This window comes from Thamnophis elegans, chromosome 11 (assembly GCF_009769535.1).
Source record: "Thamnophis elegans isolate rThaEle1 chromosome 11, rThaEle1.pri, whole genome shotgun sequence".
NCBI classification, from domain to species: domain Eukaryota; kingdom Metazoa; phylum Chordata; class Lepidosauria; order Squamata; family Colubridae; genus Thamnophis; species Thamnophis elegans.
The window spans coordinates 67659726-67675693 of record NC_045551.1 but is presented as its reverse complement, the minus strand read 5'-3'; the positions used below and the strand labels follow the sequence as shown (position 1 = coordinate 67675693).

The window sequence follows — 15968 nt, the reverse complement described above, 5'->3', positions numbered from 1 at the left end:
GGTCCTCTGAAGCGTGCCTTGAAGAGCATCAGAAGATGTCCCAATTTTGGAAGTCCACTACCATACCGTCGGAAGATGCTATAATTAAAAAGATCTATGAATGTGCAGAAATGGATAGAATGACGGGTTGGCTGAGGGACAAAGGAGAAACGGAACATTATCTTAGCTGGAACTTATGGTATATGTGGGCGACAAGGAGAACAGCAGGGACTTAAAATGGGGAAAGTTAAAAGTGAACATGGGTATTGTAATAGATCCCTGAACTCTGTGATGAGAAGATGTGGCTTAGAGACCTAACAATGAGGAAGGAAAGAAAAAAGTTGGGCTGTGAATGACTGTCACCGTGGGGGGGGGGGAGGGGGGTTGTATGTTTAAAATTGTATTTGTATCTGTATGTTTTACGCTTAAAAAAAATGTATAACTAATGAATGCCGATACAAAAGGCTGTATATTTACTTTATATTGTTGTGTATGTTTTGTCTTTTCTTATGTTGTTGTATTTTTCTTTCTGTTTTTAAAGGCAATAATGTTTAATAAAAACTATTTAAAAAAAAAAAGATGATGTCCCAATGTGTTTTTTCAAGAGGCAAATAGACTTTCTGGTTAAGTCCAGTTGCCTCTTTAAAAAAATAAAACATCCTTGGGACAACCCTGACCTGGATGACTGAGAATCTCCATAGACATCATCAGAGGTTTTTTAGGAGAGGGGTGTGTGTCTCATTTGCATATAGAGGACCGACGAGGCTCATTTGCATACTGGGGACCATATGATCCCAGGGGAGAGGGGAACTGCTCACTGGATCGCTAGAATCGGCAGCAGAGGCCAAGGATCGAGGGGGGAAACACGGAGGAGCAGATTAAGCCCCAGATAACTAAAGACTCATGGCCAAGCTCCTCGTTCTACTCCTGGTCTTACTCCAAGGTTTTTTTCTCCGCGGGGCGCAGAGCCAAAGCGTCCGGTTCAGCGTGGAGGAGGAGGCGCCACCGGGCACGGTGCTGGGCATCTTAGCCGAAGCATTGCAACGGCCCTTCGACGCTGCGCCCCGCGGCTTCCAGTTGGTGAAGGCGCCGGGCAACGGGTCGCTGGTGCGAGTGCGGGAGCGGGACGGGCAGCTGAGTCTGGGCCCGGAGCGGCTGGACCGGGAGCAGCTGTGCGGCCCCTCGGAGTCGCCCTGCCTGCTGGCCTTCGACGTGCTGATGAGCCCGGGCGCTTCGCCTTTCCGCCTGGTGCACGTGGAGCTGGAGGTGCGGGACCTGAACGACCACGCGCCGCGCTTCCCGCAGCCCGCCGTGGCCCTGGAGGTGTCGGAGAGCGCGGCGCCCGGCACCCGCCTGCCGCTGCCCTTGGCGCACGACCCGGACGCCGGCTCCAACGGGCTGCAGAGCTTCGCCCTCTCGCCGGGCAGCCCCTTCGGCTTGGAGGAGCAGCGCCGCGCCGACGGGCTCCGCTGCGCCGAGCTGGTGCTGCTGCGCGAGCTGGACCGGGAGGCGCAGGCCGGCTACCGGCTGGAGCTGGTGGCCACGGACGGCGGGAACCCAGCGCGCTCGGGCACGGCCACGCTCAGCCTGCGCGTGCTGGACGCCAACGACAACGCGCCCGCCTTCCCCCGGGGCGCGCTCCTCACCCTGGAGCTGCCCGAGGACGCGCCGCCGGGCGCGCTGCTGCTGGAGCTGGACGCGGCCGACGCCGACGAGGGCGCCAACGGGCAGCTGCTCTACGCCTGGGGCAGCCAGGTGGCCCCCGAGGCCCGGCGCCTCTTCAGCCTCGACCCGCTCTCGGGCCGCCTGGCCCTGCGCGCCCCCGTGGACTACGAGCGCCAGCGCACCTACGAGCTGGACGTGCAGGTCAGCGACCGGGGCGCCAGCCCGCTGGCCGCCGCCTGCAAAGTCCTGGTGCGCCTGCTGGACGTCAACGACAACGCGCCCACCGTGAGCATCAGCGCCCTGGGCGGCCCCGAAGGATCGGACGCGGCGCGGGGCCCGCAGCAGCAGCAGGAGGAGGAGGCCGGCTGGGCGGCGGTGAGCGAGGCGGCGCCGGCCCAGAGCCTGGTGGCGCTGGTCAGCACCTCGGACAGCGACGCGGGCGCCAACGGCCAGGTGCGCTGCGCCCTCCTGCCGGCGCCCCACCAGCCCTTCGCCCTGCAGCGCGCCTACGACGCCGCCAGCTACCTGCTGCTGACCACCGGCCCCCTGGACCGCGAGCGCGTGGCCGAGTACAACCTGACGCTGGTGGCCGAGGACCTGGGCTCTCCCCCAGCCAAGACCGTCCGCTCGCTCACCGTCCGCGTGGCCGACGAGAACGACAACGCCCCGCGCTTCGCCAAGGCGCGCTACGAGGTGGCCCTGCCGGAGAACAACCCCCCGGGGGCCTACCTGACCACCGTGGCCGCCTCCGACCCCGACCTGGGGCCCAACGGCCAGGTGACCTATCGGATTCTGGGAACGTCCGCCCCGTCGAGCCTGTTCTCGGTGGATCCCCGCCTGGGCGTTGTGCGAGTGCAGCGCTCCCTGGACCGCGAGGAAGAAGAGGAGGCGGCCCCGTGGCACGAAGCGGCGGTGGAAGCTTGCGACGGGGGCAGCCCGTCGCTCTGCGGACGCACGCTGGTCGCTGTCCGGGTGGAGGATCAGAACGACAACCCGCCCCGAATCGTCTCCCCGCCTTTGTTGAACGGCTCGGCGGATCTCCTGCTGCCTCTCGGTGCCCCGCCCGGCTTCCTGATCGCTCGGCTGGCAGCCCGGGACGCCGACGATGGTCGTAACTCCGAGCTGACTTTCTCCCTCCTGGAGGGGGCGTCCAGGCTCTTCGGGGTGCAGCTGCGGACCGGAGAGCTCTTTCTGCGGGAACGGGTTCCGCGCGAGGCGGCGCCCCGCTCCGCTTTCCGCTTGGTCGTTGCCGTCGCGGACGGCGGAAGGCCTCCTCTGACCTGCACAGCGACGCTGCGGCTGATTTGCACGGAGACGCTGCCCTCTAGCGTGCAGATGGTGGCGCTGCAGCTTGGCGTTGCCGGAGGAGAGCCGTGGGACGCGTCGGTGCTGTGGATCGCGGTGCTGGGCGGCGGTTGTGGGGTTTTGCTGGTGGCCATTCTCCTCGTGGGAGCCTCTATTTGGGTGGACAGGAAGAAGTTCCCCGTTGGGAAGCCCATTAAGCCGGTGGGATCCAGGGAAGGAGGAAGCCATCCTGTCTCCCGATGTGGGGAAGGGACCATCAAACATTCTGCTTGGAGGGGAGCTGAAGAAGGGAGCTGTGACTCCTTGGGTGTGACCGAGACCGAAACGCCTAGCTCTGATTCCCAGGTATCTTCCAAACTAGGGTTAAGTCCTGATCTTGTCTGACTGCTGAGTTTCACCTCCTATTTTATCAAGTATACAATAGAGATAGGGGTATGGGATGGGATGGGGTGGAATAGGAATAGGAATAAAAGGATAGAAATAGAATAGAATAGAATATTGGAATGGAATAGAATAGAATATTGGAATGGAATGGAAAGGAATAACATAGAATAGAATAGAATAGAATAGAATAGAATAGAATAAAATATTGGAATGGGATGGAATAGAATAGAACGGAATAGAATAGAATAAAATATTGGAATGGGATGGAATAGAAATAGAATAGGAATAGAATAGAATGGAATAGAATAGAATAAAATATTGGAATGGGATGGACTAGAAATAGAATAGGAATAGAATAGAATAGAATATTGGAATGTAATGTAATATAATGGAAAAGAATAGAATATTGAAATGGAATGGAAATAGAATAGAATTAGGAATAGGAATAGGAATAGGAATAGAATAGAATATTGGAATGTAATGTAATGTAATGGAATAGAGTAGAGTAGAATATTGGAATGGAAATAGAATTAGGAATAGGAATAGAATAGAATTCTTTATTGGCCTGATATTGCCCATAAAATACCAAATTTAGATTTGGTCAAGTTCTTTCAGCAAATCCCCCATGACTGTATTTATTTCCAGTCCTAACCAGGTAATCCTCGATTTATGACCGCAGTTGAGCCCAAAACTCCTGTTGCTAAGCAAGTTAAAGTGAGCTTTTGCCCCCTTTTACGACCTTTCTCACCATGGCTGTTATGTGAATCACTGCAGTTGTTCAGTTAGTGGCACGGTTGTTAAGTGAATCTGACCTCCCCCATTGACCTTGCTTGTCAGTAGGTCGCAAAAGGGGATCACGTGACCCCGGGGACACTGCCACTGTCGTAAGTATGAGTCAGTTGCCAAGGCCCTGAAGTTTGATCACATAACCACGGGGATGCTGCAACGGTCATTAAGTGTGAAAAAGGGTCAGAAGTTACTTTTCCCAGTGCCGTTGGAACTTAACGGTCACTAAACAAACAAATGTGTTATAAGTCAAGGACCACCTGACTGACTATACAAGTATCAAGTCTGTGGTCCATTCATGATACTCAGAATTGAGAATTTTGGCAGCCTGAATTATTTACTGGTAGTTGGGAAGCTGTGAAATCTATAATAAACAGCCCTCAGCAATGACAAAAAAACTTCACAGATTAACAGAGATGGAAGGGACCTAGTAGGTCATCTAGTCCAACCCCACACCCAAGCAGGAGACCCTACCCTATCCCCAACAAATGGCAGTCTAATCTGTTCTCGAAAGCTTCCAGCGTTGGAGCAGCTACAACTTCCAAAGGCAACTTCTGTCCCATGGGTTGATGGTTCTCACTGTCAGGAAATTCCTCCTTATTTCCAGGTTGAATCTCTCCTTCTTCAGTTTCCATCCATTGTTCCTTGTCTGGCCTTCAGGTGCTTTGGAAAATAGCTTGGCCCCCTCCTCTCTGTGGAAGCCCCTCAAAAATCTCCCCTGGTCCTTCTCTTCACTAGACTAGACATACCAGTGGTGGGATTCAAGTAATTTAACAACCGATTCTCTGCCCTAATAATTTCATCCAACAACCAGTTCACCAAACTGCTCGGAAAGTTAACAACCGGTTCTCCCGAAGTGGTGCGAACCGGCTGAATCCCACCACTGAGACATACCCAGTTCCTGCAACCGTCCATCGTATGTTATCTTAAAAGTCTGTTGAGATTCTCAGTCATCCAGGTCATGGTTGTCCCGGTTCCACCACAAAACTGCGTTCGACTAAAGCGCGCTTGACGAAACCGTGTAGCTGACGTCATCACAGCGCGATGAAAAAAGCACGCTGTGAACGCTAAAGCTAAAATTAACCCCTAAACCTAAACCTAACCCCCCTAAACCTAATCCTAAACCTAACCCTAACCTTAAACCTAACCCTTAACCTAACCCTAAACCTAACCCTAAACCTAACCCTAACCCTTAACCTAACCCTAAACCTAACCCTAACCCTAACCCTTAACCTAATCCTAAACCTAACCCTAAACCTAACCCTAATCCTAATCCTAACCCTTACCTTAACTTGAATCGGCTTGCTTTCAAAGCGCTATTTAAAGTGCCCTTTTTTCTCCGCGCTTGCTGTTGTCGCCCTGTTGATGACATCAGCGACGCGGTTTAATCGGGCGCGCTTTAGTGGAGCGCGGTTTTGTCGTGCCACGGGTTGTCCCAAAGGTGCTTTTTCCGGAGGCAACTGGACTTTCTTGTTTTTTTCCCCCCTTTTTGAAGATGTTTCACTTCTCATCCAAGAAGCTTCTCCAGTTCTGACTGGATGATGGGGAAAGGAAGGATGGATACTTCTTGCAGACAGCTGGTCGTTTGCATTCCTTTTCAAGGGTCCTTGAAGCACCTGTAGGTTTATGGGTGTCCTCATGGTCACCTGAGTGGTGCAAACCTCCAGGTGGCCTCAAAGACTCTCTAAAAGGATGCAAATGTCCAGCTGTCTGCAAGGAATATAAATCCTCCCATTTCCCACCATCCTGTCAGAGCTGAAGAAGCTTCTGGGATGAGAAGGGAAACATCTTCAAAAGAAAAACAAAACAAGGAAGTCCATTTGCCTCCTGAAAAAAAGCCCCTTTGGGACATTATCTTAAAAGTTTTACAAACTGGGACTCGTTCGTTTCAAAGATTTAACCATTCCTCAGCCATTTTAACTGCGCAATTAATACTCTTGCCTTGGCAACTTTAGTTGCGTCGAGACTAATCTTCTCTCTATACATGACTGAAACACATGTGCCCCTGAGTGATCAGCCCCACAAATTAACCCTGCACAGAAGGATTTTTTGCTGTGGATGAACTCATTTTATGAGGTGGCTCAGGGGCTAAGTCGCTAAGCTTGCCGATCAGAAAGGTTGGCAGTTCGGCGGTTCGAATCCCTAGTAACGAAGTGAGCTCCCATTCCTTGTCCCAGCTTCTGCCAAGCTAGCAGTTCGAAAGCACGTCAAAAATGCAAGTAGAAAAATAGGGACCACCTTTGGTGGGAAGGGAACAGCGTTCCCTGCACCTTCGGCGTTGAGTCATGCCATCCACATGACCATGGAGACGTCTTCGGACAGCGCTGGCTCTTTGGCTTTGAAACAGAGATGAGCACCGCCCCCTAGAGTCGGGAATGACTAGCACATACTGTATGTGTGAAGGGAACCTTTATCTTTAAGTCAGCTTGAAATCCCTCCTGCTTGAAAGTCACGTTCTTTTATAAGAACACCCAAATCTAGGAAGGAGAAAAAAAAAACCGGTATAAGCCAATTAAGTAATCCATTTTTTGTTAGAAGGAAGTAGAAAAAAGAAACAAATCTCTCTGCTCTAGTCCATTATCCGGCGCTCTGAAAAGTGAATTTCTAACATGCGCTTATTTTATAAAATAAGCACCAATCCCCACGGCTATGGAATTTCTTGGTGGGAGGCAGTCTTATTTAATTAAAAAAATATATAGATTTGGCAGAGGCCTCAAGCTGAGACCTTTTCCAAAGAAGGCAGAAGAAGGTGAGAATGGAAGGGGAAAAAAGAGTAAATTTTCAAACCTACCACGCTGCTCTTTATATCTAACATATATATATTGCGTGTCCTTTTCTTTAGTATTGAAAAAAATGATGGTTTGTTTCTCTGCAATAGGCTCGGATTCTCATTCCAGTTGAGCCCGCGTCTGAATGGGAGGAGAATTTTAGGTAAGATCAACATTTTGATGCCAGTCTGGTTTCTTTTGACTTCTCTCGGCTTGGCACTGCTTCTTCTGTGTGGGTAAAAATGTCAGATTCGTATTTTATACCAAGGGTTTGCAAGTTTCGTTTGCTCCTTGCAAACTGAGATAGTTTGGGTGAAGGAGAGTGGTGCAGTGGTTAGAATGCAGTATTGCAGGCTAACTCTGCCCATTGTGGAGTTTTCTCTGCCTCCCCCCAGCCCCAATGTGCTGCACTGCTCGTCTCCAAGCTGAGTTTGGTATTTCCTCTGGGAGGGGACGGACGGACTCTGTTTTCATCCTCCCCAGGTTCCAGGAAAGTCTTTGGAGCCCGGGGAGGGCAGAAACCGTGCCCAACAGACCTATCGGAAGTACAGAAACAATCTGTTTCCGGTTCCACCACAAATGCGCGAACGACAAAAGCGCGCTTCACTAAACCGCGGTGACAAAACCGCGCCGACAAAACCATGCGACGGAGCGACGAATGAGCCCTGAAGCGCACCGACAACAGCGCGCCGACAGAAGCGTGCCGTAACCTAACCCTAAACCTAACCCTAAACCTTAAACCTAACCCTAACCCTAACCCTAAACCTAACCCTAACCCTAACCCTAACCCTAAACCTAACCCTAACCCTAACCCTAACCCTAACCCTAAACCTAACCCTAAACCTAACCCTAAACCTAACCCCAAACCTAACCCCAAACCTAACCCTAAACCTAACCCTAAACCTAACCCTAACCCTAACCCTAATCCTAACCCTAAACCTAACCCTAACCCTAACCCTAACCCTAACCCTAACCCTAACCCTAAACCTAACCCTAAACCTAACCCTAAACCTAACCCTAAACCTAACCCCAAACCTAACCCCAAACCTAACCCTAACCCTAACCCTAAACCTAACCCTAACCCTAACCCTAACCCTAACCCTAAACCTAAACCTAACCCTAAACCTAACCCTAAACCTAACCCTAAACCTAACCCTAAACCTAACCCTAACCCTAACCCTAAAGCTAACCCTAACCCTAACCCTAACCCTAACCCTAACCCTAACCCTAAACCTAACCCTAAAGCTAACCCTAAACCTAACCCTAACCCTAACCCTAAACCTAACCCTAAACCTAACCCTAAACCTTACCTTAACTTAAATCGCGCTTCTGTCGGCGTGCTGTTGTCGGCCCGCTTTTGACATTGCGGTTTTAGCGCCGCGGTTTTGTCGGCGCGCTTATGACGTTCGCGCTTTTGTCGGGTCACGCTGTTTCCGGCTTCCGTGGGACCTCCCCAGTTTGAAAATGAACTTCCGGTAGGCCGTTGGGCCTGTTTTTTTCCTTCCCCAGGCTCCTGAGGGTTACCTGAAGTCTGGGGAGGGTGAAAATGGGCTCCCACGGTTCCCACGGAGGCCCTCTGGAAGCTGGAAATGGATCATTTCTGAACATTCAGTAGCTCCGTTGAGCCTGGGGAGGGCAAAAACTGGGCCCAACACGCCTACCGGAAGTACAGAAACTTCCAGCTTCTGTGGTGGTGAAAGAAATGTCCTTCTGGGTTCGGCTCCAAGTAGGGGGAAAAGACACTGGAGACATGGAGGCTGCTTGGAAAGGTGGTTTATTGTTGGACAGGGCCACGTGGCTTGAGCCCTGAACAGAAAAGGTGGATCACATGCTTCAATGTTGGTGGAGAAGAAGAGAAGGGCTGAGGGAGGGGCTTGCTAGGCTTTTTATACCCTGTTTAGTCCCACCTCTCTGTTTCCTGTCCCTGTGTAAGAAATGTATTCTGATTGGTTGTCAGACTCCCATGGGGGCATGCAGGGGGCAACTCTCTAGGCTGTGTTTTTGAATCCAAGTGTGGCTGAGCTCTCAGATGCCATGTGGTCAGTTGAGTAAAGAGCCAATATTATCATGCCTTTACTCCCATCCCCTCTGGGGCTGCAGTGGAGAAGTCTTTATTATGTAAAAGGGACTTGCTTGGCCTTCTTAATGGCCCATTAACAGTGGGGATGGGCAGGAAGCTACAGGCAACTATTCTGTCTTTTAAAACATGTTTCTTTCCACATCCAGAGAAATAGCAATAGCAATAGCAATAGCAGTAGACTTATATACCGCTTCATAGGCCTTTCAGGCCTCTCTAAGCGGTTTACAGAGAGTCAGCATATTGCCCCCAACAATCTGGGTCCTCATTTTACCCACCTCGGAAGGATGGAAGGCTGAGTCAACCCTGAGCCGGTGAGATTTGAACCGCTGACCTGCTGATCTAGCAGTAGCCTGCAGTGCTGCATTTAACCACTGCGCCACCTTGAAATATTCTGCCTTTTCAATATTTCCTAGGATATTTCATTTTTCTGGGAGAGGATGGTAACTTCCCACAGTGGGACCTCCCCAGTTCGAAAATGAACTTGGGCCTGTTTTTCATCCTTCCCCATCTCTGGAAGTTTTCCTGAAGCCTGGGGTGGGAAAAAATGGCCTCCCCCGGCCCTCCAGAAGTCCAAAAATCAGCTGACCGGCACACACATGCGCACTGGAGCAGACAGCTCACATGCCAGCATGCATGGCTCCATGTGGCAGCTGTGGCAGTGTACCATAGGTTCACCATCACAGCCCTAGCCTCTTCCGGTCCACCACAGGTGCCCCCAACATGAGTGATGTCGAGCTGGCCATGCCCACCCTGGCCCCGCCCCCCGCCCCGTCCCCCAGAGGTCAAACACAGCCCTGATGCAGCCCTCCCTGAAATCGAGTTTGACACCCCTGATCTATAAACCATCTGGAAGGCTCCCACGATGCTTCCTTCCGCTTTGGAAATTTTGATCCCTGAAAAATCTAACCGTGATACGTTGGCTAGAAAAGATGCTGAGTTTTCATCTGTGTCCCCTGCACTGCAGCCATTTGGGTATGGATCGAGTGAGCGCCCAGGATAGTGGAAAAGGAGGCAGTGAAGGCAGCGGCTTCAATACTAGCAGGGACGGAAGGGAACAAACCTCCGTAGAAGAAGTTGGGAAACAGATTGGTAAGTTGGTAGCAATAGCAATAACAGTTAGACTTATATACCGCTTCATGGGGCTTTCGGCCCTCTCTAAGCGGTTTACAGAGTCAGCATATGGCCCCCAACAATCTGGGTCCTCATTTTACCCACCTCGGAAGGATGGAAGGCTGAGTCAACCTGGAGCCTGGTGAGATTTGAACTGCCAAATTTGAGTCAGCTGGCAGTCAGCAGAAGCAGCCTGAAGTACTATGTTCTAACCAGTGTGTCCTCATGGCCCTTCTTTCCTTCCTTCCTTCCTTCCTTCCTTCCTTCCTTCCTCCCTCCCTCCCTCCCTCCCTCCCTCCCTCCCTCCCTTCCTTCCCACTTAGCACTTTACAGCCCTCTCTAAGTGGTTTACAGAGTCAGCATATTGCCCCCAACAACAATCCGGGTCCTCATTTTACCCCCCTCGGAAGGATGGAAGGCTGAGGGAAGGAGGAAAGAAGGGAGGGAGGAGGGAAGGAAGGAAGGAAGGAAGGAAGAGCAATAGCACTTAGATTTATATACCACTCCATAGTGTTTTTATAGCCTTCTCTAAGTGGTTTACAGAGTCAGCATATTGCCCCCAACAACAATCCGGGTCCTCATTTTACCCACCTCGGAAGGATGGAAGGCTGAGTCAACCCTGAGCCGGTGAGATTTGAACCGCCAAACTGCAGAAGTGCAGTCAGCTGAAGTAGCCTGCAGTGCTGCATTTAACCACTGCCCCACCTCGGCTCGGCTTTAGTTGAGCACGAACATTGTTCGTGATGAATTTAAATATGAGCCAACAGTGTGCGGCGCCATCTAATAAAACCAATACAATCCTAGGTTGCATTAATAGAGGAATAGACTCAAGATCATGTGAAGTACGAGTACCTCTCTACAAAGCCTTGGTGAGACTACACTTGGAATATTGCATCCAGTTTTGGTCACCACGATACAAAAAGGATGTTGAGACTCTAGAAAAAGTACAGAGAAGAGCAACAAAGATGATTAGGGAACTGGAGACTAAAACATATGAAGAACGGTTGCAGGAACTGGGTCTGTCTAGTTTAATGAAAAGAATAGCAATAGCAATAGCAGTTCGACTTATATACTGCTTCATAGGGCTTTCGGCCCTCTCTAAGCAGTTTACAGAGTCAGCATATCGCCCCCACAGTCTGGGTCCTCATTTCACCCACCTCGGAAGGATGGAAGGCTGAGTCAACCTTGAGCAGGTGAGATTAGAACCGCCAAACTGCAGATAACAGTCAGCTGAAGTGGCCTGCAGTACTGCACTCTACCCACTGCGCCACCTCGGCTCTTAGAAGTAGGACCAGGGGAGACAGGATAGCAGTCTTCCAATGCTTGAAGGGCTGTTACAAGGAAGAGGGGGCCAATTTATTTACCAAAGCAGTCGAAGGCAGGACAAGAAATAATGGATGGAAACTAATCACGGAGAGCAGCAACCTAGAACTAAGGAGAAATTTCCTAACAGTGAGAACAATTAACCAATGGAACAACTTGCCTTCAGAGATTGTGAGTGCCCCAACGCTGGAGGCTTCTAACAAGGACTTGGACAGAAATAGTATAGGTCTCCTGCTTGAGCAGGGAGTTGGACTAGAAGACCTCCAAGGTCCCTTCCAGCTCTGTTACTGATCCTGGGTCCCGCAATTGAAATATCTGTCCTTGGGTTACAATGGTTTTGCGTAAGAGAGAAATAGCAATAGCAATTAGACTTATATACCGCTTCATAGGGCTTTCAGCGGTTTCAACCTCTCTAAGCGGTTTACAGAGTCAGCATATTGCCCCCAACAACAATCCGGGTCCTCATTTTACCCACCTCGGAAGGATGGAAGGCTGAGTCAACCCTGAGCCGGTGAGATTTGAACAGCCGAACTGCAGTCAGCTGAAGTAGCCTGCAGTGCTGCATTTAACCACTGCGCCACCTCGGCTCTATATATTCAAACAATTCTTGGGGTCGATTTTCAAAAGAATTAGGCATAGCAAAAAAATAATTTGGGCAAAGATAACACAAGTGGCTAGAAAAGATGTCAGGGAAACATGTAGATTTTAAACCCGACTTGTTTTTATTCGGCATAATATCAGAAAAACCTGGTAAGAAAAGTATATACTTAATATTACACGTCTCAACGGCAGTGGGGATTATCTTCGCACAATATTGGGAAAAAAATATGAAGATTTAGCGCGAGATAAAGGAAGATATTAGATTGTGCAGAAATTGATGGGTTGACTTTGAAAATTATGAGTCAGTGAAGACTTAGACACAAAAAGAGATAGCTGACTAACCTAATACGATTAAACCAATAACTCAAATGAACAATATACAACAACTGAGAGATAAGCGAAAGGAGAAATGTATTAGGGGTGAGAACCCACCGTCGAGCAATTTGGTTAGACCACAATGTTGGGAAAACTTAAAAAAGCTGATAGGAAACCCGCTATAACTACCTGCTTGGAATTAGCAATTAAACTTCATTTTAGATGAGGCGAGAGGATTTATAATCCTTGCCTCCTTAAGCAAAGAAAGGAAAAGAGAACCAGGTTGTCCTCAGCAGAGGAAAATATGTTAATGTAACAAAGGTTAGAGGGGAGGGAAGGAGGATAATAGGGAAGTCAGGATGGAGAGGAGAAAGGAGAGGAACAGGAAAGACAGAAGAAGGGGGGAAGGACAAGGAGGAGGAAGAGAAAGAAGAGAAGGGAAAGAAGGTGGGAAGAAAGAAGGAGAGAAGAAAGAGAAGAAACCGGGGGAGGAAGGAGGGAGGGAAGAGGAGAGGGTAGTAAAGAGGGAAAGAGGGAGGGAAAGAAAGAGAGAAGGAGAGTTGAAAGGAAGGAAGGAAGGAGGGAGGAAAGGAGGGAGATTAAGAGAAAAGGAAGGAGGAGGGAAAGAGGAAGGGAAGGAGGAAAGGTATGTGAGAAGGAGGGGGGGACCGAGGGAGGGAAAGGAGGGGGAAGGAAAGGAGGAAAGGAGAAAAGAAAGAAGGGAAGGCAGGGGAGAAGGAAGTAAGGGGGGGAGGGAAGAAAAGGGTATGGAAAAGAAGAAACGAGGGAAGAGAAGAGGGAGGGAAGGAATAAGATACCTAACCTTTGATGTTTATAATGATTTGATAGTATGGGAATATCTCGAAATGTAGTTGTATTGTTTTTTACAAGTTATGGATGTTGTATTTTCTTTTTACCAATAAAATCTTTTTTAAAAATTAAAAAAAAGAAAGAAAATTAAACAGAAAGAGGATGTAGAATATTATCAAACATGGGTGGAGGATTAAAAATGTAAATTTGTAGTGTTAAGCAAACTAAATAACCCAGACAACACAATATTTATTAAGCACTAAGAAATGTATCCAATAGAAAATCAATTTAAAAGGAAAAAGAATTGGGCATGTGAAATATAACCACATTAGAACAGCAGCTCAGGTGAACTTGGGTGGGTTACACAAATGCAATGTTTGATCCTTCGCTGTAGAATTCATACCGAAACGCAGTATTACGCTAACTCAATGTTTCTCAACCTTGGCAACTTGAAGATGTCCGGACTTCAACTCCCAGAATTCCCCAGCCAGCATTCGCTGGCTGGGGAATTCTGTGAGTTGAAGTCCGGACATCTTCAAGTTGTCAAGGTGGAGAAACACTGTCCTAACTGGTTAACTAGCTAATATTAGCACGTTACTTTTTCATCAGGGGCCACCACTTCGGCTGAGAGAACAACTTGCAAAGAATCAAGCATCTACAATGGTCCACAGACCCACCTGTCTTTGGGGAGGAAACATCTACCCTTTTACCATGAACCTTCAGATCTTCTCTCCTATTCCGCAGCTATTATCCAGCTGAGAAATACTCATTGTCGCCCCGAGTTTCTCCCCCAAAACCAAGAGTGTCTTCCAGTTCAGGACGGAAGACTATCCAAGGTCTGTGAACAAGAACATCCCAGCAGGACAATCACGATGGTTGCGTCCCAGGAACGCCGAGAATTAAGCAGTTTCCCTCGAAACGCCTCCAAAATCACGACATTTTGACAAGGGAAGGAGACATTTTCCAACCTGCGGGAGCAATCAAGCCATGGAACCGAAGTTGCCTTCAGAAGTTGTGGGAGCTTCATCACTAGAGGCTTTCAAGATGTTTATTCTAGTCTAGTAAAGAGAAGGACCAGGGGAGCAGTGATTAACAGTGTTCAAGTGTTTTAGGGGGTGCCACAGAGAGGGGTGGGTGGGTGTCAAGCTATTTTGCAAAGCCCCTGAAGGCCAGGGAAGGAATAATGGATGGAAACTGAACAAGGAGAGATTCAACCTGGAAAGAAGGAGGCATTTTCTGACAGTGAGAGCAATCGATGGGCCTTCAGAAGTAGTGGGAGCTTCATCACTGGAAGCTTTCAAGAAGTGACTGGACTGCCATTTGTCAGAAACGGTGTAGGGTTGGGCACGGGGTTGGACTAGATGACCTGCAAGGCCCCTTCCAACTTGGTTAATCTGTTAAGATCTGTTTACAGCCATTCTGTGCAGTTTTTGACGAAACTTCCTTTCTGTAACCCAAGGGTCGTCAAGGACAATCTAGGTAAAGATAAAGGTTCCCCACAAACATATGTGCTAGTCGTTCCCGACTCTAGGGGGCGGTGCTCATCTCCGTTTCAAAGTCAAAGGGCCAGCGCTGTCCGAAGACGTCTCCGTGGTCATGTGGCTGGCATGACTCAACGCTGAAGGCGCATGGAACACTGTTACCTTCTCACCAAAAGTGGTTCCTGTTTTTCTACTTGCATTTTTACATGCTTTCGAACTGCTAGGTTGGCAGAAGCTGGGACAAGGAATGAGAGCTCACTCTGTTACACGACGCTAGGGATTCGAACCGCTGAACCGCCAATTTTTCTGATCGACCAGCTCAGCATCTTAGCCATGGAGCCACTGCGTCCCCTTCAAAGAAAGACAATTTAGTTCATGCTAAAGACGATGCTTAAGGCACATTGATCCAGAGGTAGAATTGTGTAACAGCTAGCAATAGCAATAACAATAGCAATAGCAATATAGCAATAGCAGTTAGACTTATATACCGCTTCATAGGGCTTTCAGCCCTCTCTAAGCGGTTTACAGAGTCAGCATATCGCCCCCACAGTCTGGGTTCTCATTTCACCCACCTCGGAAGGATGGAAGGCTGAATCAGCCCTGAGCCGGTGAGATTTGAGCAGCCGAACTGCAGAACTGCAGAACTGCAGTCAGCTGAAGTAGCCTGCAGTGCTGCATTTAACCACTGCGCCACCTCGGCTAAAATAATACATCCTTTTCGAATGGATTGTGCCTTATGCAGAAGATGTAAATTACACGTAGCCCTCAACTTACGACCCCCTAATGGTGCCCAATATTTCTGTTGCTAAATGAGAGAGTTGATAAGTGAAACTTGTCCCATTTTGCAACCTTTCTTGCCACGGTCGTTAAGTGAATCACGGCTGTTGTTGAGTTGACAACACAGTGGTTAAGAAAATCAGGCTTCCGCGTTGACTTTGCTCATCCGAAGATTGCAAAATGGGATCACGGGACCCCGGGACACTCCAACCGTCATAAATGTGAGCCAAACATCTGAATTTTGATCACCTGACCATGGGGATGGTCGTACGTTTGAAAAACAGTCATTTTTGCCCCAGTGCCGTTGTAATTTCAAACAGTCGCTAAATGAACTGCTAATCGAGGGCTACCAGTATGCTGCTAAACTATGAAAATCTGCGCAAATATTAATGTTTTGTTGCTTTTTCATAGATTATGTGTATTGTACCATACGTGTATGTATAAACACATGCGTGCATGTAAGAAAAGATACTCGGGTGTGGTGTTTTTATCTAAAAAAATCACAGTAGGGCAAGTTGTGGTCTTCTGTGTGACATTTTATGGAAGCAAAAAGTGGAGTTTGAACAGTAGTGGGTTTCAAAAAAA

At 49.1% G+C, this 15968-nt stretch overlaps 1 protein-coding gene across 1 annotated transcript; it reads left to right on the top strand.

Moving 5' to 3' along the window:
- Window positions 1–882: 882 nt before the first annotated feature.
- PCDH8 (protocadherin 8) lies at window positions 883–14069 on the top strand. Its single transcript, XM_032226270.1, has 4 exons — window positions 883–3294; window positions 6998–7050; window positions 9932–10056; window positions 13870–14069. The coding sequence occupies exons 1-4, from the start codon at window positions 883–885 to the stop codon at window positions 14067–14069; spliced, it is 2790 nt and encodes a 929-aa protein (XP_032082161.1).
- The last annotated feature ends 1899 nt before the right edge of the window (window positions 14070–15968 follow it).